General features: G+C 45.1%; 1 protein-coding gene across 1 annotated transcript in view; it reads right to left on the bottom strand.

Moving 5' to 3' along the window:
• The window catches only part of LOC140394101 (actin-related protein 2/3 complex subunit 1B-A-like), a 44,122-nt gene that overhangs the window by 2,339 nt on the left and 16,331 nt on the right, over positions 1-25,452 (bottom strand). Inside the window, exons 3-8 of the mRNA XM_072480945.1 lie at positions 12,729-12,833; positions 11,600-11,822; positions 8,338-8,445; positions 5,912-6,118; positions 3,903-3,978; positions 2,763-2,959 (exon numbers count right to left, since the gene is read on the bottom strand). Of these exons, the coding sequence (XP_072337046.1) occupies positions 2,763-2,959; positions 3,903-3,978; positions 5,912-6,118; positions 8,338-8,445; positions 11,600-11,822; positions 12,729-12,833 (916 nt within the window). The remainder of the gene's footprint in view (positions 1-2,762; positions 2,960-3,902; positions 3,979-5,911; positions 6,119-8,337; positions 8,446-11,599; positions 11,823-12,728; positions 12,834-25,452) is intronic.

Raw genomic sequence — 25,452 nt, 5'->3', positions numbered from 1 at the left:
CAGCAATGGTCAGGTCTGCCCACTCACCCAACAGTAAAATAAAATCAGGATCAGGATTGGGGGCTTTAAGACTGTGGGCCTGACTTGAAAGAATTGTGTCATAGATGATGCAGTGTTATGTAAAATTTTGGTTAGTCTGCACTAACCATTAAACAAAAATCCATAAACACAGCCAGTTAGCAATATACCTCAATTTTGTGAAGATATAATTAATATTTAAAAAATCCCCGTTTCAAAATTTGTACTAAAACGCTTTGAAATTTAGCACCTCAAACATCAATTGTTTTCTTAGGTGGCAAACTGCTCTTGTAATTCCCTCAGTGTGGCGATATGATTAACTTGAAGGGTGTTTGACCTGGTTCAAGGAAGCTAGTTCAGAGACAGGCAAATAGCACATTATGTGGAGTCAAGGTGATGGATACTATAACAAATCACACAACTGAGGGCCTTAGGAATAGGTCATTCAGTCTCTGGAGCCTGTTCCTCATGGCTGATCTGTATTGCAATCTCATTTTCCCCTCTCACTTCCATTTATTCTCTATCCATGCCAATCGATTGTCTCCAATTCTATGCTGTTTAGCTTTGCTACCTTTCACTTAGCCAATGCCAAGTCCATATAGAGAATATCTATAGAAACCCTTATCTACCACATTGGTGACCTTCTTAAAAATCTGAATGAGGTTAGTTTGATATGATTTCTCATTGAACAAGTCCGTGTTAACCCCCTCTGATCAGTTCACATTTGTCAACATTCTCAGTCACTCTGCCATAAGGTCATAGAAAATAAATCATTCAATAGGAACATGGCTGATCGGACATTCCTCACATCCACTTTCCTACCCTTTCCCTGTAACGCTTGATCCTCTTACTGATCAAGAATCTATCCATCTCAGCCTTAATTATACACAACAACTCTGCCCCTGGCAAAGACTCACAACCCTCTTGAGAGGAAATTCCTCCTAATCTCAGTCTTAAATTGGCACCCCTTTATTCTGAGACTTTGCCCTCTGGTGCTGGACTCTCTGGGGGGAAAACATCCTCCCAGCATTTACCCTGTCACTCTCCTTAAGCATCCTATATGTTTCAATGAGATCACCTCTCATTCCTCTAAATTCCCTGAATAACGTTTTTATTGCATTTCACAGCCAATGAACGGAGTGCACTTACTTTTGTTAAATGAGCAAAACAACTAAGGAAGGGTAGGATGGTCCTTCGCAGTTCAATGTACTCCACACAACAGAGTTGTTAGCAAAAGCTCCGAGGACAGATTAGAAGCTTGCCCACTGGGGAATGGTTTATAGGTAAAGGAGGAGATCAAAGTGGCAGATAAAGCATCAGAAATTTGGGCAAAAATAAAACTCAACAAAATAATTGAATCAATGGAAAATGCAAATTTTAGACATTACATAATGGACTGCCTAGCTTGTTCTCAAGCCAGTTTCTGTGGGTGTGGTACATTGAGTCACCCAGAACACTCAGTCATAGACACAGAACACTGAATCCATTACAAGAAAATAAATTAAGTTTAAACCAAGCTGGATGGGAAAAGAATATAATCCAGGCAAGTTGAGGGTGTGAATTGATACTTCCTGATTGTGTTCAATATCTCCTAACACAACAGATTTTCATCGGTCTCGATCTGGCTTATCCAAGATACTGCCAGGGGTCCGGATACAGCTCCCAAAGCCCCTCTACCCAGCCAGATACAGCTCCCAAAGAAGCCCCTCTACCTGGCTAAATACAGCTCCCAAAGCCCCTCTACCCAGCCGGATACAGCTCCTAAAGCCCCTCTACCCAGCCAGATACAGCTCCCATCCGTTGCGACAGTTACAGGGGGACCAGGGAGGTTGAGGAAAGACGAATCTGGCCCGAGGCCGTTGAACGTTTGTCACTTTGGGAGGTGACGGTGACTGAGTGGGTTTCTGGGGGGTGGGAGTGGGTGTATGCCATGCAGACAGCCTGTTTACTCACTCACTCTCACCATGACGCACACTTACTCCCACCAACATTCACTGACCCTCCAAGATTCTAGTCATATTTATTGCTTACTTTTTAAAAAAAACTTAAGTTTATTGCTTTGACATTGCTTTACATTTGTTCAGCAATTCTTTCTTTCCTCAAAACCTCAACATTTTCCTGAAATTTGTTTAGTGGCCCCTTGAGTGAGAAAAATATGCAAATGTACCCCCACCCTGAGTGAAGAAGTTGGACAAGCCTAATCTAGATTATCTCCTAAAGTGAACATTTTATCTTTTTTATACGCTCTACTCTGCATAGATAGCTATTTTTGTGGAACTAGATTTTCCACTTTCAAGACACATGCAAGTCCTACCCACCTAAGTTAATGTTTGATCTCATTAATGGACTGAATGGCTTCCTTCTGGACTGTAAACCACTCATTCGAAATTGAATGTACAGGATTAAGAATTCGAACTCGAGTTACCTCCTTCCCCCATTTCATTGTATCGGATTCATCTCTCCATTTTTCTCCCCGTCACGGTCCTAAGCCTCATGCCTAAGGGTCAGTTTTAGGCTGATTGCTCTTTTCAATGTATATAAATGGATTGCATGCGGTCATGGATAAAATTTGCAAATGTTACAAAATTTGCCCAATATTGGTAGATAATGACGAGGATAGTTGCAGATTTCAGATTTCACAATGGTGCGATGGGCACAAGCAAGGCAAACAGAGCTCCATGTGGTGAAGTATGATGTGGTACATTTTAGGAGGATTTATTTGTCAGGAGCGCCACACACTGTACCTGATGCTGTTCTTGTGCAGGGTCTCAAGGTGGACGTTGTTGTCATCGGCTGACGCGTGTTTGTCCAGGTTCCTGAACTTCGCCAGAGCTGACAGTCCCTGCTGCACATTCTGTTTGGGAATATCCAGTTTCTTGCCGAATGTCACCGTGTCTTTGGCGTTGTCGTAAGTGAACAGCACTGGGTAGCAGTCATGACCCTGGGAGGAGACAGCAGACACAAAATGAATCCTCAGTCCATTAAATTGCAACTTACTGACATCTAGGGTGAATGTTACAGTCGTGCTGCCAGAGATAACTTTCTGTTGATATGTGTGTATTCAAAACATTCTCTCTCCCCCCCCCGCCCCCGCCCCGAGATGAGTCAAAATCTTAACGCTGGCATTCATTGCCTTCAGCACCAACAGAGTACATACAACTCACACACCTCCTGTGCAGCTGAAGGTTTTATGGAATCATTGAGTCTTACACCACAAAGAACCTATTTGGCCCATAATGTCCCTCGTTAGCTCCTTGAAAGATCTATCCAATTAGACTCACCCCTCTCCCAGTGGGGCAGCTGGGTAGCACAGTCCAAAGGTGTGCAGGCTAGGTGGATTGGCTATGCTAAATTGCCCTTGGTGTCCAAAAAAAAGTTAGGTGAGGTTACGGGGATAGTGTGGGGATAGGGTGGAGGTGTGGGCTTGGGTAGGGTGCTCTTTCCAAGGGCTGGTGCAGACTCGATGGGCCAAATGGCCCCCTTCTGCCCTGTAAAGTCTATGATTCTATGTTCTTTCCCCACTGCTCTACACATATTTCCCCTTTGAAATATATTATCCTCCAGTGGAGACAGTTCCTCATTAGTTACCAAAACTCTTCATAATTCACGAGACCTTCAAAAACCTTCTCTGTTCCAAAGAGAAGCATCGCTCCTCCTCCAATCTTTCCACATCACTGAAGTAGCTTAACCCCTCCACCATTCCAGTAACATCACCTCTGCACCCGTGACAAGGCCTTGACATCCTTCTTGAAGTGTGAAATATGTTTGAAAAGAATTTCCCTCCAAACAACTTAGACGTTTCTGTGGTAAGTGGACAGAGGGACACTTAGCTACCAGATCCTGTTTGAGGGATGCAAGTGTATTCCTACCGCCACATAACTTACCGCTGCTACTAAACTGCTCTCGGTGATGAATGTAACAGTCAGGAGAGGTAGAGATTCTGTATCAAGGATAGCAACCCTGTCGACAAGAGAAAATAGCTTGAGTCAATAGCAAAGACAGGAAAGAAAAACAATATACATATTATCAGAACCTCTAGATGCTGGAAAGCTCTGTCATAGGGTTATTACAGGATATAAGGTGGCCATTTGGCCCATCGAGGCCATGTTGGCTCTCTGTAGAGCAATCCAGTCAGTCTTATTGCTGATCTCTGTCCACACCATCCTTGTAGGCAGAGTTCCAGGACGTTGTAACTTGCTGCAATGTCCCCCCCTGCGTCACATCTCTTACCCAAAACCTTAAATCCCCACCCACACCCCCGCTCCTTGTTATGATCTGTGGTCTATCCTATCTAACCCTGACATACTCTTGCACAACTTGGTCAAATTTATTCTTAATAGTTTGTTGTCTTTTCTACCCCCCCCCTCCCCCAATCCCCCTGGGCCCTACCCTCCTTCTGTAGTGAATGATTCATCCTGGGGATGAGCTGTCCACTCAGACCCCAGCCAGACCATCATTCTTCACCTACACTTCAACAGCTGCTCAACCTGGACACATCACAGCTGAGGCCAATTCTATCCTTCACCAACATCCACTCATCCGCTTTGCAGTGTAGGATGCAGGGGAGGATCTATCAAGCAGGGCCCCTTCTGAGGCCAGGCATACTGTGGCCTATTGTAATGCTCCTCGCCTCAGCTTGGTTAACTCAGCAGTGAGTAGGGTAGGGACCAGGAACGCTCCTAATCCGCATCGTTCCGCACCACAATGGACTGTACAACTACCCAGGGGCCAGGTTTGAAGAGAGATCAATGTTAGATATAACCACAGCTCTAAAAGCAACTAGGTACTGTCACGAACAATGTGCTTTAATCATCAATAGTAACGGAGTTAGCCACCCACCAGCCTTTGATTTCAGGCGTGGAGGACCACGACATGTGCCTGGATTTGGAGGCCAGTGGCTAGCCTCAGATTTGGCTTATAGCTCGTTTAAATAATCTGGGCCAACCACATGCACCTGCTGCACTTCCATAGGCTGCCTTCCTGCAGTGTATGAATTAAATTTGGGCCGGTGGCCATGTTAGTGGCAGCCTCAAGTAAATGTCAAGCAGGAGAGGAGGACACCTGAAGGGAGGAACAGGTCAGAGCCAGCAGGATTGCTCTGGAGTGGGGAAAAATAATCCTGTTCTCCCTGGTTCCATATTAGTTTTAAACAAAATAGCTAAAATGATGGTGGCAGCCAGTCCCTGCGCTGCAATCACTCCGGGTGAAGCCTTGCAGTACTAGCTTGGAGCCTGCCTGAATTCTTGGGGCATCAATTTCTTGAGAGGTCGCTAAACGGCTGTTCGGCCCTCATTAACATATGTAAGAGTTCTTAACTGCCTGTTTTAGGTGGCTCCTAGGGATGCCCGAGAAATTATCCAATTCAATTTCAGGTCGGACGTCTTTGAGGAATCCTCGGACGGGAGTTATACCCAGTTACGTCAGAAGAATCGGCAAAACGAGGTCCATTTTCTAGCCCATAAGTGGCTGTGGTTTGTTAATAGAAAGTTCAGAATATCCACTGGAAGATGTTTGTACATGTGCCCTGGAATTACTATCTCTCACTTTGTTAGGACATGCGAAGCTGCACAATCCCTGCTGAGAGCAGTACTGCAAATGCTTTAACATCAAAAGGTTTCCTATGAATATTGTCACTGTTGTTGGATAACCTTTAACCCTGTTACCATGTGACCACTATCAATGTATGTAGTGTAAAGGGCTGTGCACTAGTAGCCATTTGATGTTAAAACGTGACTGGAGTTATTTGACACAATTTTCTATCTACATTTCATTCACAAAATATCACTAACTAAACTCTGCTGCGTTATGTTGTGAAGAATGTTTTTGATCATCAATGTGTGTTATTGATGGTGTTACCTGTATAAAATGTGCATAAATTAAAATGGAGGCTTACGTTGTCTTCTTGTTGGCATCGGTGACACACACAGTGCTGTCATGGCTGACCCAGCCCAAACGGTTCCCACTGTCCGAGAAACAGACTCCATGAACCCAGCCACCAGTCCCGCTGGACTCGAACATCAGCTCTCCAAAGGGCATCTTCGAACCCCATGGCGTGGGCGATGGTTTCTCCTCAACCTCCTTGATGTAGGCAGAGAAAACTCTGGCAAAAAGAGTGCGCAAGTGGAGTTAGAGTGCTGGCGATGAGGCTACATTCTTACAGCAAGTGACTGCCAACCCCTGTGCATTTGAGATTCTAACGTAACTTGGGGCTGTGGTAAATCCAAATATGCAACACTGGCTCCACTTCAAGAGGTTTCCACCGCAGTCTCAATGCTGCTGACATTTCAAGGTGTTGATTTTAAAACCACAGACAGTAATGGAACTAGGTTAAGAGAACAGGGAAGCTTCAGTGATTTGTTGATCTTACTTCCGTGAACTGGTCATTCATGGCATGTGATCCGAGGTGGTGAATAGTTCATCCTGTGAAGCTTCACATACCCGGATTTGACCCCGAGGTCTGTACTGGATACCCAATCAGCAGTTGAGGCCAATTTTCTTCCCCACCAGCCACCTGCATTCGGTCCCAAATGACTGAAACCAATTTTAACGGTCCCAATGACATCTTGACTGAAATCAGATGAACTCGGCACAGCGGTGAGGATGAAATCCATTGTGTCACAGCACATGATCTAAAGCAATTGTCCAGAGAGCGAAATAATATATTTCCGATACACACGCACATTGTTTTACATACTGGATAACCTATCTTTAACCAACAAAACTTAGGTCAGAAGGATAGGGAACAGAAGGGAGTAGGAGAGAAGGAATCACTGGGATACGAGTGGGCGACCAAGAGCTAGAAATTATTCGGAAAACGGGAGACGATGAGAGGGGAGACTGGAGCCAGCGAAAGAAGAAACTTGGAAATTAGGAGCCAGGAGTGAGGAAGCCAAGAACAAGAAAAGCAAAATACTGCGGGAGCTGGAAATCTGAAATAAAAACAGAAAATGCTGGACAAACCCTGCAGGTCTAGCAACATCTGTGGAGAGAGAAACAGAATTTTTGTTTTTTTAAATTTAGAGTTCCCTGATACCATGATGCCACCAAGGGTGATGGAGAGAATGGAACTAAAGGTTGATCACTGGGGTTCTCCGGAGGTAATGGATACGGAAGAGAAGTTATTGCTGAAAATGTTCTGCATTAAGCTTTATAAATGTAATAACGTAATATCATTATTGTTAAATTTAACAGATTTTAGATTTAATGTAACTCATGGCAATACAATTCAAATACATGAATAGGATGGGTATAGAGGGATATGGACCCCGGAAGTGTAGAAGATTTTAGTTTAGACGGGCAGCATGGTCGGCGCAGGCTTGGAGGGCCGAAGGGCCTGTTCCTGTGCTGTACTTTTCTTTGTTCTTTTATTTTCTTTTCCCAATGGAGGGGCAATTTAGTGTGGCTAATCCACCTAACCTGCACATCTTTGGGTTGTGGGGGTAAGACCCACGCAGACATGGGGAGAATGTGCAATCTCCACACAGACAGTGACCCAGAACTGGGAGCGAACCCGGGTCCTCAGTGTCGTTGGCAGCAGTGCTAACCACTGCGCCACCATGCCGTCTGAGAGAAACAGAATTAATGTTTTTGAGTCTGTATGACTGTTCTTCAGAGCCCCTGGATAAGAGTTACCTGGACTTGGAACATTAATTGTTTTTCTCTCTCTACAGATGCTGCCAGGCCTGTTGAGTTTACCCAGCATTTTCTGCTTCCTCCCTGGTGTCCTAATCAATATTTATCCCTCACACAGCATCACAAGAACAGATCATCTATATCCTATTACGTTGCCTATTGTTTTCCTAAATTATGACAGTGACTATACTTTAAAGGTATTTCATTGGCTGCAAAGTGCTTCAAAATGGCTGGTGGTCTTTGAAAAGCACTAGAAAAATGAGAATCTTTTTGTCTTACCATTTTATCACACCAAATGTACACAAGTTAACCTGCCTATGTTGTACCAGTATAAGGTCACAAGTCCAACATCTGCATGCACTAAATCACTTTTTACTTACTATTAATTTAGCCAGATCTGCATTCCGAATTAGCCAGATGTGAGTAGTAGCTAATGGATTGGATAGCAGCGCTGGTGCATAATTCACATGAGCCCCCTGAACATATTCTGCATCAATACTAGAGACAGAGGCAGGTAGCGCGACAATGTGGATTCCTTGCAGACCTTGCTATTCACAAAGTAAAATTCACAAAGCAAATGAATTACATTTATAAAATCAAATGGTATGTGGAGACGAAATATAATGTTTTCAATTTCCCCCAAACCTGCCTGAAATGAAAAATGCAATGAAATCCTTTGCATGTTACCTGCATTTGAAGTCAGAGGATCCAGCTGCCAACAGAACATTGTTGGGATGCCAATCCAGACTCAGTATGGTGGAACGAATTGGCTTCTTGATATGCTTGCAAACCCACCTGTAAAATATAAGTCAGGAGGGCTAGAAGGGGTCACGAAAAGTCATTGGCAAATAGGGTTAAGGAAAATCCCAAGGCCTTTTACACGTACATAAAAAGCAAGAGGGTAGCCAGGGAAAGGGTTGGCCCACTGAAGGATAGGCAAGGGAATCTATGCGTGGAGCCAGAGGAAATGGGCGAGGTACTAAATGAATACTTTGCATCAGTATTCACCAAAGAGAAGGAATTGGTGGATGTTGAGTCTGGAGAAGGGGGTGTAGATAGCCTTGGTCACATTGAGATCCAAAAAGACGAGGTGTTGGGCGTCTTGAAAAATATTAAGGTAGATAAGTCCCCAGGGCCTGATGGGATCTACCCCAGAATACTGAAGGAGGCTAGAGAAGAAATTGCTGAGGCCTTGACAGAAATCTTTGGATCCTCACTGTTTTCAGGTGATGTCCCGGAGGACTGGAGAATAGCCAATGCTGTTCCTTTGTTTAAGAAGGGTAGCAAGGAGAATCCAGGGAACTACAGGCCGGTGAGCCTGGGTGGTAGGGAATTAGTGGTAGGGAAATTACTGGAGAGAATTCTTCGAGACAGGATCTACTCCCATTTGGAAGCAAATGTGACGTATTAGTGAGAGGCAGCATGGTTTTGTGAAGGGGAGGTCGTGTCTCACTAACTTGATAGAGTTTTTCAAAGCGGTCACAAAGATGATTGATGCAGGTAGGGTAGTGGATGTTGTCTATATGGACTTCAGTAAGGCCTTTGACAAGGTCCCTCATGGTAGACTGGTACAAAAGGTGAAGTCACACGGGACCAGGGGTGAGCTGGCAAGGTGGATACAGAACTGGCTAGGTCAAAGAAGGCAGAGAGTAGGAATGGAAGGGTGCTTTTCTAATTGGAGGGCTGTGACTAGTGGTGTTCCGCAGGGATCAGCGCTGGACCCTTTGCTGTTCGTAGTATATATAAATGTTTTGGAGGAAAATGTAACTGGTCTGATTAGTAAGTTTGCAGATGACACAATGGTTGGTGGAATTGCGGGCAGCGATGAGGACTGTCAGAGCTTACAGCAGGATTTAGATCGTTTGGAGACTTGGGCGGAGAGATGGCAGATGGAGTTTAATCCGGACAAATGTGAGGTGATGCATTTTGGAAGGTCTAATGCAGGTAGGGAATATACAGTGAATGGTAGAACCCTCAAGAGTATTGAAAGTCAGAGAGATCTAGGTGTACAGGTCCACAGGTCACTGAAAGGGGCAACACAGGTGGAGAAGGTAGTCAAGAAGGCATATGGCATGCTTGCCTTCATTGACCGGGGCACTGAGTATAAGAATTGGCAAGTCATGTTGCAGCTGTACAGAACCTTAGTTAGGCCACACTTGGAGTATAGTGTTCAATTCTGGTCGCCACACTACCAGAAGAATGTGGAGGCTTTAGAGAGGGTGCAGAAAAGATTTATCAGGATGTTGCCTGGTATGGAGGGCATTAGCTATGAGGAGCTGTTGAATACTCGGTTTGTTCTCACTGGAACGACGGAGGTTGAGGGGCGACCTGATAGAGGTCTACAAAATTATGAGGGGCATAGACAGAGTGGATAGTCAGAGGCTTTTCCCCAGAGTAGAGGGGTCAATTACTAGGGGGCATAGGTTTAAGGTGCGAGGGGCAAGGTTTAGAGGAGATGTACGAGGCAAGTTTTTTTTACACAGAGGGTAGTGGGTGCCTGGAACTCGCTGCCGGAGGAGGTGGTGGAAGCAGGAACAATAGTGACATTTAAGGGGCATCTTGACAAGTACATGAATAGGATGGGAATAGAGGGAAACCGTCCCAGGAAGTGTAGAAGATTGTAGTTTAGTCGGGCAGCATGGTCGGCACGGGCTTGGAGAGCCGAAGGGCCTGTTCCTGTGCTGTACTTTTTGTTATAAGCATGTAAGATCAAACCCTGAGATGGTGCAGAATGCAGACAATCCAGGTTTTCTTTAATTGTGTGTTTCTTTCATTCCTTTCCGAGTGAGCACACACCCCACATCTACAAGTGAGAGTGCAGTTTGCATGGGCAATGGGCTTCTCCTTGACTACACCTCAGGGGGTAAAGCAGATAGCAGACACTGCGAGGGCGCCAGTGTATTTGATCTCATAAAAATAGTTTTTTTCCTTGTCCACCTGAGGAATATTGGTGCTGGGAAAGGGAAGAGTTTCCTCTTCGAACACCGAGTGCCAGTAACAGGTTCGATCGTGCTTGGTGTTGAGAAAAGCATTTTCTACTCTGTCATTTCTAAGGTGAGGTGGTCCAGGGCACATTCTACTTCTATCCATCCCCCCCCCGGCTAGGAGCTAGGAAATAGTTAAATTCCCAGTACTTAAGTTAGAACTGGAGTTTTGATTGTCTAATAGGCTGCACCAATTTATAAAGGGATACAGGTAGCACTGTGGTGTTGTTGGAGAACATTTAAGAAGTCAAGACCTGCTTTCTGGTTCTTATTACAGTGTTACCGTTATCACCCCCCCCGTCCTACCCCCAAATTCTCTCCCTTAGTTGGTTTAACAACTGCATTAATCAAGACCTTATGACCATGAAACAATGAGAAGACGGAGTTTCCACATCACATTGGAAGAATTTCACACTGACAGATTCTTAGGTAACACCGGACCTCACAAATAAAACTTGGAAGTGGATATTAGGGTTGTCAGGGTGAGGAATGTTAGCACTGGGAGATGGAAGATGCCCCCCATTTCAGATGCTAGTGTATTTAAATGTAGGGTATAACATAAGATGATGAGGGAGATAGAGTGGACGTTCAGAGACTATTTCCTCGGGTGGATGTAGCTGTTACAAGGGGGCATAACTATAAGGTTCAGGGTGGGAGATATAGGAGTGATGTCCGAGGTAGGTTCTTTAGTCAGGGAGTGGTTAGAGTGTGGAATGGACTGCCTGCTGTGATAGTGGAGTAGATACTTTAGAAACTTTCAAGCGGTTATTGGATAGGCACATGGAGCACATCAGAATGACGGAGTGGGATAGCTTGATCTTGGTTTCGGACAAAGCTCGGCACAACATCAAGGTCCGAAGGGCATTGCTGACTTACTGTCTAATGGAGGCTGTTGGGTGCCGTGAGTCACTATCTGATACCTGTTCTCTGAGATTCATTTCCCAGTCCAGTCGCTGCAAGCTTACCAATCATTGTCTTGCTCAAAATAGCAGATGGAAATCAGTCGTGATCCGCTGCCCACCGCAAACTTGTTTTCCTTTGGTGACCACTTCACACATCTGGCTGCACGGTTGATTCTTAGAATGACAAGAGTTGGCTTCCAAACATTGCCCTTCAAGGACCAGACATAGGCATTACGGTCAGTCCCACAGGTCACAATGCGATTACTCTCCGGAGCCCAGCCAATCCCTAATTCAAGAACAAAGACATGGGATTGGATTGACCACAAAGTATATAGAACACAGATTCTCAAGGGCATCTTACAGTTTTTATTATACCTGCACCAAGAAAACCCATCAACAGTAAGTAGGACTGACTGAAAGCAGGAAAAATGAAGGCCATTAGGCAGTCACTAATAAATCCAATGAAGAATTGAGCAGAAACTTCTTCACCCAGAGAGTGATGAGAATGTGGAACGCACTACCACGTTGAACAGTTGAGGTGAACAACACAGATACAATTAAGGTGAATCTAGGAAGTGCATGAGAGGGGAAATAATAGATGGAAGTATTGATCAGGTTCAATGTAAAGGGATGGGTGGAGGCTCCTGTGGAACATAAATACCAAGTGCAGATATTTGAGTCAAATGGCCTGTTTTTTTATGCAAACTCGATGTAATCCTGTGCACCCAAGCAGTTTGTGTACAACGAAGATCTGCCTGAACTGTTGACACGACTTGCCTCATATTGGATTTGGATTGGATTTGTTTATTGTTATATCAGGTGATTAGGCATTTCTATTTTACAGTTTACTGAAGTGAGTGTATAATATAATACAGCAATTAGTGGGAAATCCCTGTCTTGAACATTATTTTGGGGTATATTTTGCATTGCAATTATTTTATTTTGTATACTCCAAATCAGCCCCCTTTTCTCCTATAGTATAAATTGTTGCGATATTTTGAAAATTGGCATTCTTGCATTTGTCCTGATGAGTGCAAAATGAAAAGCTTCAGCAACATGTCTCTCTTTCTAGCAATATTCAAATTCTGTATTTCATAACTGATGAGCCATTAAGATATGTGTCTATCCTGAACATGGTGAATGTGCATGACCAGTGAGATCTTGTATTCCAGAGTAACATACGGTGTCTCACCTGTCACATGTCCACTATGCTCCTTCAGCTCGTGAATCCTGCTCCACTTGGACCCTTCTTTCTTATAAATGTGGACCTCATGGTTGTTGGGACAGATAGCAATTTCTGTGGAAGCAATTGGGAAATATAAACCATGTGACAAGGCTAAAATAAAAAGTCAGGAACCCTTATGTGAAAGAGTTCAAATACATCTGGAAAGGTATTGATATCCAGAAAGTTAAGAGTAAGAAGAGAATTGTTTTTACCTATTTGACCATCCCGTCTATTTGTAAGATTCTGTCTAGAACAGCTAATATGAACATAATGTTCATATTACAGAAGATAACAACTTAGCGTCATAGAGGGAATTGTTAGCATGGGTCCAGGATGTAATTAAATCTATTCCTGGAATCATTTGAAGGACATGATGAGAAGATAGTTTGCTTAATGATCAAAATGGCGCTGCCTTGTTGAGTGCATGTTCTTAATAACAGCGAGAATGGGGAATGGAGTAAGGTAGGAATAGGGGTGCTAACGGGGCTGAAAGGTTTCAAATCGTGTTCTGTTTATTTTATTACGCTAAGTAGATCGAGGCAAGAATTGGAAATAAAATCAAACGACAAATGGTAAAAAAAATAAAAACCGCCGGGGGGGGGGGGGGGGGGGGGTGGATTTAATGGGGGCACAAAGCAACCATTCTCTCAGTTTGTGTTGCCACCTCTGGTTGGATGTATTCCTGGAGATTTCATCATGGGACCTCCCACCACCAGCTGCTCTGTCCCATCAAAAACCCTCTTCTCTCCAACTGCAATATTTTACAATTAACAATAAATTACATTCAAATAAAGGCAAAAGCCCAACAATACCCCACTGATTTCTCCACTCCGTTGCTTGTTTGGGGATTAATTTTTCACTTAGGGAGGCTCCACGATAATCCCAGAGGGTTAGTGACCCTACACTATTGAAAATCTTAACAAATTTGCTGGGCTTTTATTGGTGCTTCCAATAAACTAAACGCGTGCAAAGAAAAACCTATGTATTTCTTAGATGTACTTAGAAAATCCTGGCCTTTGGTAACCAGACTGCTAGATATTTTGGAGAGCAGCAAGTGAGACTTAGGACTCAGTAGGAAAGGATTACTGGTAAAATTCCCTTCTAATGACAAATGGCCTTTTTCTCGGTCATTAATGAACAGCTAAACAAATCAGGCTTCGCAAAGGTCTGTGTTTATTCAACACCATTAATGGATCATTAACCACTTAGGAAATCAGGCATTCTCCCACTTTTGGCAAAAAGAGGAATTCCGTGCTCTTAACTCTTAGCCAAGCATGTGCGTGACTTCCTGTTGTTCAATCCCCTATGCATAGCACACATAGACCCACCCTCAAACATCATTCTCAAGCATAACTCACTTGATATTTTACTGCCAGTGCACCAAATTTAAGGTTAATCTTTTCACTGACACGATATGGAGATTTTCTGGGGTTCAAAACTACAATGTGCTCTGCAGTCCACTCGCCACACTGCAGGAGTATGATTTTGCGTGAAAGATGGCCTCAATGTGATCTGCATCCATTGCCAAGGCTACAGAGGGAGCTAGGGGAGCAGCAGGTTTTAAATAATGCACACATGGTGCCGCGGTTGATTGTGTGATGCATTCTGTATACTTCATTAGTCATTCTCAACCTGCAAATGAAAGCAGTTATTTCAGAGATGTAAAATAATAATAATAATAATTGCTTATTGTCACAAGTAGGCTTCAATGGAATTTACTGTGAAACGCCCCTAGTCACCACATTCCAGCGCCTGTTCGGGGTGTACGGGAATTGAACCCGCGCTGCTGGCCTTGTTCTGCATTACAAGCCAGCTATTTAGCACTGTGCTAAACCAGCCCCTCAGCAAAAGTGCTATGGATACTGGAATCTGAAACAGGAAGAGAGGAGGCCGGAAACCCCCAGCAGCTCCAGCGTCCACCAGGGGAAAAACACAGCCAACACCTCGAGTCTTTAGACTCTTCATTCGAAGTTCTGACAAAGCGTTTAAGGGCCTCGAGGCATTGACTCGGTTTCTCTCTTGGTAGATGCTGGCAGATCTGCTGGGGCTTTCCAGCATCCTCTCTTATTTTAAAAGGGCTGTTGTCCCCACATTGGGGGTATTAAGATACAGGTTTGAACTCAGCGTTGCCAAAAAGCTCATCACATTGGATGTGCACATGAAACAAATTTGTTATTAAATGTCAAAGTTTTCTGGCGGCAGTGAGGTCACTGATTAGGTGCCACATTGTTTGTAGACTTTGTGAAGTATCTTTTAAGGAACATCCAGATTCAAAATAAACCATATTACCCAAGAAGATATTTAATTTATCATCTCCTCCCAAGTAGGACTCTGGATGTCTGAATATTCAAAGATTTTGCTAAAAAGTGAACACAGGTTGTCAAAGTGGTTCATCTTGCACTTATCAGGACAAATGCAAGAATAAATCAGCCCCCTTTTCTCCTGTAGTATAAATTGTTGCGATAGTTTTAAATTTGGTATTCTTACATTTGTCCTGGTGAGTTCACGACCAGCATAGAGCATGGTATAGACCAGCAGAGTTTTCCTGTCTCTCGTTATTTTCATCAGATAACATCAATACCATGTGGGCGGCACGGTGGCGCAGTGGTTAGCACTGTTGCATCACGGCGCTGAGGACCCATGTTCGATCCTGGCCCCGGGTCACTATTTGTGTAGAGTTGCACATTCTCCCCGTGTCTGCGTGTGCCTCAACCCCCAACCCAAAGATGTGCACGCTAGGTGGATTGGCCACTCTAAATGTCCCTTAACTGAAAAAAAATTGGGTAGTGTAGTCTAAATTTATTTTAAAAATGTTTTGGGACTCTCTCATTAATTTAAGGGAAAATGAAGGAATGAAGAGAGACATGTGACCTGCTCTGAATTCTGCACAAAAAGCCTAGCTTGATTGTTAAAGGTTAAAACAGAAGAAAGTGCAAATGTTTCACATCTCTAGATGATTAGAGTAGTTGTGCTGACTGTGGGAAGATTGTTAGTCGCCAATTCTCATAGAGAGGTGTTAGGAATGTCTGGTTTTATAAACGGTTACACTTTGAACTGCCTATGTAATTCCAAGGTAGAATGGAATCGGGAGGGGTTGGGGACACGAGGGTGGCTAATTAGCATTCCTACCTAGATACAAGATCCATGTGATCATGGTTTGGGAAGAGAAACGTTTATGGAAAGCCATTGTAGTATCTGGTTACAGGTTTTCTAAGATATCATTGAAACAAGTCAGTTTGTAAGAATCTCAAAGAGAGCAAGAGAGAGAGAGCGAGAGATAAAGGCAGCTAGTTCAGCACCTGAAACAGTGAAAATGTTGACTCTAATGAACATTACACAGAATATAGGTGGGAGCACTTGCTCTGAATGAAAAGATCAAATTCATGAGGATTGTAACAAGGCTAGAAGATTTGCCTATCTTGAGTTAGAGGGAAATAATTCCCAGTGTGTAATTCACAGTACAAGTTAGGTTCTGGCATTAGAGGCTACCCAGCTGGAAAAGAAAACAGAAAGCAAGCCCTTGAGAGCGGAGCAACTTGGAACTAGTTCCTGGACAATAAAGCATCCACTTAAGGGATAGCATCACATATAACTGTGCTGGGAAGATTTTCAGCATTTTAGAAATTAAATTAGGAAGCTTTTTGGTGGTTTACAATATGATGCCTACAAAAATAGTAAGTAGTCTTACAACACCAGGTTAAATAGTAAGATAATATCTCCACATCATTACAAAAATAACGTTTAGAACATAGAACATACAGTGCAGGAGGCCATTCGGCCCATCGAGTCTGCACCGACCCACTTAAGCCCTCACTTCCACCCTATCCCCGTAACTCAATAACCCCTCCTAACCTTTTTGGACACTAAGGGCAATTTAGCATGGCCAATCCACCTAACCTGCACGTCTTTGGACTGTGGGAGGAAACCGGAGCACCCGGAGGAAACCCACGCAGACACGGGGAGAACGTGCAGACTCCTCACAGACAGTGACCCAGTGGGGAATTGAACCTGGGACCCTGGCGCTGTGAAGCCACAATGCTAGTCACTCGTGCCACCGTGCTGCCCTTTAGCCAATGTTTAGTCAGGGGCTGGTTTAGCACAGTGGGCTAAACAGCTGGCTTGTAATGCAGAATAAGGCAAGCAATGCGGGTTCAATTCCTGTACCAGCCTCCCCGAACAGGTGCCGGAATGTGGTGACTAGGGGCTTTTCACAGTAACTTCATTGAAGCCTACTTATGACAATAAGCGATTATTATGTTGCTTTCAGTTATTACTGTAAAAACCTTGAATTTTTACATCTTGTGCGATCTACCCTACCAAGGCCCGCTCCCCCGCCTTATCCCCGTAACGCCGCGCATTGATCATGGTCAATCTTTGGACTATAAGTAACAAGAGAGATATTCACAACTGTGTTTGTGTCACCACATCATCATTCATTCTTCACTCCTTTACATTCCCTTTGCCCCGATGTATTGATTTCAGAATCCTTGTCCTCCTGCTTCTCTTGCTGCTGTTGCTCCTTATGATATGATGTTATGTCCCAACAGCGTCACCAATACTGGGGCAGCACGGTAGCATTGTGGATAGCACAATTGCTTCACAGCTCCAGGGTCCCAGGTTCGATTCTGGCTTGGGTCACTGTCTGTGTGGAGTCTGCACATCCTCCCTGTGTGCGCGTGGGTTTCTTCCGGGTGCTCCGGTTTCCTCCCACAGTCCAAAGATGTGCAGGTTAGGTGGATTGGCCATGATAAATTGCCCTTAGTGTCCAAAATTGCCCTTAGTGTTGGGTGGGGTTACTGGGTTATGGGGTGGAGGTGTATTGGGTAGGGTGCTCTTTCCAAGAGCCGGTGCAGACCCGATGGGCCGAATGGCCTCCTTCTGCACTGTAAATTCTATGTTAATCTATGATACTGTAGTTATTTCTATTTATCGCGGAGAACCACAAGTCTTTCCCTTATATCGGTCAAATGACCACACAACCAGTTAGTCAGTTCAAAAGATGGTTTATTTACACACACAAGGATTACTTTGACATGCAAACACAATATCTATTAAGAGTTAAACTACACCTATCACCTACAATAACCTGGCGACCGGCACTGTGCAAATGGATAAATCTGGATTTCACTTGGCTGGTTCGAAGAAAGTGGCTCTGTCTCTGCTGGGCTCATCCGTCAGGTAGCAATCGTTGGTCTTGAACTTGGCTGGCTGTTCCTGCTGTAATTGGGCTGGCACGGGCCGGGTCCAAAAGAGGCAGAACACATGGCTGTGTCCCCTTTTATCCCTCTGGGATTTCGCGCTCTTTGGGGAGTTCCTTGATCTTGGACCCAATAGTTCGACAGTTGGACCCGATAGTTTCGGCCAATAACGGGGCGGGTGCCTTGGTAGCTGGGCGGGTCCTTAGCGGTCATTGACCTTTGCAGTTGGGTTCTCTGAGTAAAGGGAGTGGCGCCAATCAGTCTGTGGCTGTATCGGTTTCTTGATTGGAGTCCTATTGTTCTGGGGAACAGGCCATTAAAATGCAAACGAGCAGGGGTTTCCATCAGGTCTAGCTACCTGCGTTTCAAATACACAGAAGCTCTGTGTCTGTCGGAGTCCTGGGTTGGCCATAATTCCCATGGTCCTTTGCAGCTGGCCATCTCAGATGGCTACATCGCTTTTAAAAAACCCTCCATTAACACCTCTTCAATTTTCTATTCCTCTGCCTACTCCCCATGCCTAGTGTATTTCTTTTCTCCTCATTACACAAATATTCTAATATGTTTTCCTCCAATTGAAAAGTGCCCAATAAATGCAAGTTGTTGTTTCATGTCTGGTTTGAATCACACCACCAGTACACTTAGTGGAATGCACAAGACCACTGGACAATGTACAAACTTGCCGAGGCAAGTACAGTCAACAGGTAAACATGTGTTCATCAACCTTAGTCAAATCTAGATCCTGAAAATCTTAACTTGGCAAAGAACCATGGTGAAAGAATTGGAGTCCAAATACAGTCGTAATGAACCAAATATTTGCCTGAACTGACATTTACATTCTATAAAATGACTGGAGTGTATCCCCACCTGGAGTTCCACTTTACAAGGCCTTAGAATCGAGCAGTGTGGGTTAGGCTGGGTTGTGAAGAAAAGCTACAGCCGTCAGCTTTGAAAGGAGGGGATCTTACTGAGATGGGTACAACAGCAAAAGATGAAGTGTCAACGAAGAACCTGGTGTTGGGTTTAACCCCATCTGTCTAGCAGTTTATGGATTGTGGCCAGTTAACAAATGAGCCATTTTTCTTTGTTTTGGCAGCAGGGATCCTTTGCCTCAGAAAAGATGTGCAGGTTAGGTGGCTTGACCATGCTAAATTGCCCTTAGTGTCCAAAACAAGATTAGGTGGGGTTACTAGGTTACATGGATAGGGTGGAGGTGTGGGCTTTAGTAGGGTGCTCTTTCCAAGGGCCTGTGCAGACACAATGGGCCGAATGGCCTCCTTCTGCACTATGAAAGTCCTTGCCGCACCCCCCCATTTCCTTGCTCTCCTGTCTCTTGAACTCTCTCAAAGACCCTCCCACCCCACCACTTAGCTGGATGCTGGCTATGGCCTGGCTCCGCTTCCCATCTCTTCCGCCAAGAAACGGGCCAACAGCTTTAAAAAAGAGCTGGGGGTTATAATAGCGGACGGGCGAGGTCGGTTAGCGTAGCCAGCATTGCGCGTTTCACACTGGCCCTGCCCCACCCATAACCTGTCTGTAATTAAAGTCCTGATCTCTGCCATTTTAAGTGAAACCACACCGTAGGTCACTGTAGGTTCAAACTGGTAGAGGGAAATTCAAGACAATTTTCAAGAAATACTTCATGTAGAGTGGCCTTCTGGGTAGCACAGTGGACACAAAAACTCTGGAATAACTCAAGATGGATTAAAGAGATTAGTGAGGGGACTATAGGTCCTTAGGGGAGGGAGAACCAGGTAGAATGAATGGCTTCCTCATTTGCACTTCTGATTCTGAACATCATTACTAGACTAAATTGATTTTTTAAAAAAGGCAATTGTGGAATAATGAAGCGCATCAAATGAAAGCCTACATTACAAAATCTGATTTTGGAGGGGGGAATATGACTTGTCTGATTTCTGTTGGTCGACAGATAGCTTGGAAAGGTATCCCAAATGTTCCTGGTTTCTTCCAATTAATCCACACAGGCCTTCAGTACAAGAAAGAGATGCAGATGCTTGCTCATTTACCTTTTGATAACTGTTCAGTGTGCCACACCAAGTCAGTCATTAAATACCAAAGACAAAGTAAACTATAATAATGAATCATGAGTTAGCTACAGGAAAGAGAACTGGAAGTCAATCTTATTTCCAAATAAGGACAGTTAGCTTCAGCGCTGAAACAGGAACTCAATCGTGACCAAAGATGAAAGCAATGAGCGACATTGCTTACAGAAGCTCTAATCACAAAGAAACTGAGGGTGGGAGTGGCTGCTTATTTGCCTGTTAGAATACAATTTGCCCACGCTTATGGACCGTGCCAGTGCACAGTGAACCTCGAAACACCATGCAGACAGTAATCAACATTATTTCCTCTCTTTAACTTTGAAGAGGAGTCACATGGACAGAAAATGTTCACTTTTATTTCCTCTCTCTACAGATGCTGCCATACCTGCTGAGCTTTTTCACCATTTTCTGTTTTTGTTATTTTCAAGTGATTCACTTATCTATGCTGGCAACTCATAGATGGATTCATTTGAATAAGCTGCCGCAGGGAATTCTTTTACCGTCATTAGTGCTGAGAAAACATGGGCTGGATTCATGTTGGGACTATGTCCCCACGCTGGCGTCAAAATAGTAAAGTTTTATGCCAGAAAAACTGGCATCAGAGGGACATGAATTCTCAGCCCTGCAGGGAACTAGCAGGAACCCGGAGCAGATTTTGCAGCTTTTGCTGCAGATACGGGCCCCCGCATCTCCAGCGGCCGCACCGTGCTCCATGGCGGACTTCGACCGCGGAGCTGAACCCAAAAAAGAGACCGGCCGCGCGCCCGACCCTCAGCCCCCGCACAAACATTCCCCGGGGTCTATAAGGCCCCCCCTGGCCTCTATCAGCCCGCGCCTGACCAGGGCAGCCGCGGACTGAGTCCGCAGCCACTATGCGAGTATCCCGACCGGCTGGAGCATATTAGTTCCACACTGTCGGGACTTCGGCCGGTCGGGGGTGGAGAATAGCTGAGCGGACCTCTGGCGGTGCGACGTAACCAGAGCACGCCGCTTTTCGGGGCCCGCAGAATTGGGGAACCGGTGCCAGCCGTGATTTTGGCACGAGGGTGCAGAGAATCCAACACCATGTTTTTTTAATTCAAAATGAATTAAATGTTTAGAATAATCTATTAGGCAGCGCAGCAGAGACTAGAAGCATAGGTTGGGATTCTCCTGATATTGTTTCTCCTGCTAGCGCAAGGTGGCCGCCAATACCCGTCTGCATGTGCGCAGAGAATTAATGTTGCCCTTTGCAAGAGAGATGGTGGCTCTTATTCGGATTCTACAGGAGGTGAATAAAAAATTATAGATTAAATTGAAGGTGCATCTTGTCATCTGTTGGACATCTTTTGGATTATAATCCATCACATTTCTACCTCTCTAGCTCGAAACATTGGGCGTCATTCTCCGCCGGCGGGAGTCTCCGTTCTGCCGGCGCTCGGGGGTTTCCCGACGGCGTGCGGCTGCCCCACAATGGGAAACCCCATTGACCGGCCGGTGTTACGGAGACTCCCGCCGGCCGGTCGGCGCAGAAATGTGGCGGGGCGGGTAGGAGAATTTCGCCCATTAACTCTATTTTCTGCCTCCACAAATGCTGTCAGACCTGCTGAGTTTCCCCAGCATTTTCTGTTTTCGATGCCTTACGATCAAAATATCTATACATCAAATATCTCCACTTGCAGAATCTGTGAAGCTGAATGCAAGTGTTTTCAAACTTTACCTTGATAAAAACTGGAGCTTCGCCTGAATGTTTTTGTTCCCCCTCCCCCTCCTCTTCCTTATTAAAACCACCACATTCCTTCTGTCCAATGATAGCTGATTAAACTGTCCTTCCTTGTTTTGTCTTGAATAATGTTATGAATGAAATGAAATGAAAATCGCTTATTGTCACAAGTAGGCTTCAATGAAGTTACTGTGAAAAGCCCCTAGTCGCCACATTCCGGCGCCTGTTCGGGGAGGCTGGTACGGGAATTGAACCGTGCTGCTGGCCTGCCTTAGTCTGCTTTCAAAGCCAGCGAATAAGTTAAATTTTCACACAGCAATCACAGGTAAAGTTCGAAGGGACACTAATGTATAATCCAAAGATCAGAAATTAGCAAACCAAGTTCAACCGCCTGCATGAATCTAGGAAATAATCACCACAACTCCAGATCCTTTATCTTTAGTCTGCATCCTCCACAGAGAATATGTGAAATATGCGCAGCATTTGAGTCATTACCAAACATGAGAAGTAACTGGGGAGTGTCAGTTTGAAGTTAAAAAATAGTGGTAACACAAAAGCTGGTTAAACTGTGAGTGCAACTTTATAGATGAGTTTTTAGTTTGCGCGAATTTGTGAAGGGAGGAAAAACGTTTTCACACAGCGAGTGGTTTGAGGGCTAGAATGCACTGCCTGCTAGTATGGTGGAGGCAGCTTCAATTCAGGCATTCAAGAGGGCGTTAGATGGTTACTTGAACAGAAACAATTTGCAGTGGACTGGGAAAAAGGCAGGTGAAAGGCACTCAGTCATGATGCTCGTTTAGAGAGCCAGTGCAGACACGATGGGCCAAATGGCCTCCTTATGTACCATAACAATGCTGTGATTTCTTGGCCCTGCTTACTCTATCGCTTGCACGGTCATGGAGGACAACAATATAATGTGTATGCATTACATTGTCAGCAAATGCAGCTTTTTCCTGACACGGGGCGAGTCCTCTTGTTGGGGACCATATATGGGTCCCTGAACCTCTTCTGCTGGCTACAATCATGGTGTTGGAAAAATGTAGGATGGGAATAGAGGGTTACGGACCCCGGAAGTGTAGAAGATTTTAGTTTAGATGGGCAGCATGGTCAGCGCAGGCTTGGAGTACCGAAGGGCCTGTTCCTGTGCTGTACTTTTCTTTGTTCTTTCTTGTTACTGCTGGAGGCTAATGAAGAGGCCCCTGGGCTCTCTTTCCAATTAACAATGTTGGGCTATCACTCCATGATGCAGGCCTAGAACTCTGGATGCAGGCCCAGAACTCTGGATGTAGTTCTGGGGCCTCAGCAGCCTCGCTGATAAAGGTGGCTGCTGCTGTGAAGGAGATAGAGAGGGCACCTCCAGCTTGAGGCATTCTTGGAAACTAAATGAAAAATAAATTGTTCTTGTGCTGGGGCCCAGGAAGGCAGGCCCCTGGTGAAACCTCTCCAATGGTGGCATCAGGGCTGCGGGAATTGCCATCGTCACTGTGGGCCCCCTCCTTGGACCACAGAAGTGTCTGAAAGTGTGGTGAAAGTAGGTTCAATGGAGGTATTCAAGAGGACATTGGATAGGGAGGGCTTCCCGTGGTATCATGTAGGTGGAGGTCGCACGTTGGGTGGCTCCCGCTAGAGTTTTCGTTTTTTTGGTCTTTTGCACCCAGTTTTGGGGGAAGTTTTCCAAGAACGGTCTCCAGTAAAGTTATGGCAATCAGAGGATTTGAAAACCCAACAGAAGAATACAGGACGAAATGGAACGAGCGATTGTCTGCCTGAGAGCGAGTTTGATGAGGAGTGCTGTGGGAGGGAAGATGGCGGGGTAAGCTCACTGGGTAGAGCTGCGGCCATTACGGTGGACATGCTGGTGGAGGTGATGCCGGTGGAGTTTGAACGGCAGTTGCCAAGCATTTTGAGCAGCATGGAAAGGAGATGATGGGACCACTCAAACAGTTGTTGGACGACACATTGTCCCCCAAAAAAGGAGGCTCTTGGAAAGACATCGATGGTGGTGCGGGAGCAGGAAGAGGTGTTCAAGGGGGTAGAGGAGGCAATGTCGCGGCACAGTGACCAGCTCATCTCAAAGAACAAAGTAAAGTACAGCACAGGAACAGGCCCTTTGACCCTCCAAGCCCGTGCCGACCATGCTGCCCGACTAAACTATAATCTTCTACACTTTCTGGGTCCGTATCCCTCTATTCCCATCCTATTCATGTCTGTGGGAGAGGAGCTGCGGAAGGTGGAGGAGAGTAATAAGGGGCTGAGAGCCAAGGTGGAGGACTTGGAGAGGAGGTCACAGCAGCAGAATCTTCAGATCGTGGGACTGCTCGAGGGGTTGGAAGGCCGGAGGCCAATGGAGTACCTTTTGGAGATGTCCATCAAGTTGTTGGGGAAGGAGGTGAACACATCCCTCTTTGAGCTGAATAGGGCTCATCGATCACTCCAGCTGAAGCCAAAGGTGAATGATCCAACAAGAGCTGCGGCAGTCTGTTTTCACAGCTATCAGATGAAGAAGGTTTTGAGATGAGCGAAGTAGAATTGAGAGGGAAGGTGGGAAGGCAATAGTATTCATATATCCCAGGATGTGACAGTAGAGCTGGCAAGGCGATGGGCAGCCTTTAATAGGGTGAAGGCGGTGCTTTATAAGAGTTTGGGGTGGTCTACCGAGTGAAATGGAGAGTCACACATAACTCCAGGACTACTACTTTGAGACAGTGAAGGTTTTCACAAGGGCTGAAGGATTGGGACTGAACTGAGTTTCGACTTTGTTTTCTTATGTTGTGCTTGAAAGGGGTTGGTTTGGCGATAGTGGGATAAGGTGTTGGCGGGGGGTTTCTTTCCCCTTTTGTTTGGGGTTTATCGTATTTGGCTGGGTGGGTGGGTGGGGGGGGGGGGGTTCTATTGCTTTTTGTACTAGGTATGTGGAGGGAGGGGGAGCTCTGGCGGGGGCCACCTCTCTAACAAATTTAAGTTAGCTGGTGAATGGGAGCGAGGTGGGGGGAGCGGCCACGGAAGGTCGAGCCCAAGGCCAGAATTGAAGCCAGGTCCCGAGCGCTGTGAGGCAGCAGTGCTAACCACTATGCCACCGTATTTATTATAGCACCTTGCACAACCGTAGGATGTTCTAAACTGGTAATGAAGCACTTTTGAAATGCAGTCAATGTTTTAATTTGGGGAAACAAAGAGGCTAATTTTCACACAGCAGGATCCCACATACAACACGTCCGTTATGAGTAATGCCATACAAAGGTTAAATGTTGGCCAGGGCACTAGGAAGAATTCCTCAGCTCTTCTGCGGAGTAGTGCAGTGGAAGATCTGATGGGTTCTTGGTTTAGCAGCTCATCCGAAAGATGGCACCTCGACAGCACAGCAGTCCCTCAGTATAGACAACTGAGATCATGTGCACAAATCTGTGGAGTGGGCGTGAATGGAAAATTCCAGACTCCAGATGGAGAGAACAAACAACGGAGCTCAGGTAAACACGCAAGTGTGCCAATCATAAAGTTCAGTGATGGCTCTTTTAACAGTTCAAGTCTTTAAAAGGTACCACACCACTTAACTGGGTGAGAAAACTAGCACGAGAACAAAATATGTTTTATAGAAAAACATTGAAATTCCAGAACGGGCCCCTTTGAATTAATATTCCTCCTCCTACTGAAGTTTTGACCACGGGAAGTTTTTTTTTTGCAATCTCTACTTAAACAAAGCCTTTCTTTGAACAGTATTCATGGCTGCA

Source organism: Scyliorhinus torazame, chromosome 17 (genome assembly GCF_047496885.1).
Source record: "Scyliorhinus torazame isolate Kashiwa2021f chromosome 17, sScyTor2.1, whole genome shotgun sequence".
Lineage (NCBI taxonomy): Eukaryota > Metazoa > Chordata > Chondrichthyes > Carcharhiniformes > Scyliorhinidae > Scyliorhinus > Scyliorhinus torazame.
Note: the sequence above shows the minus strand (reverse complement) of the source record. Positions and strands in the feature narration are given on the sequence as shown.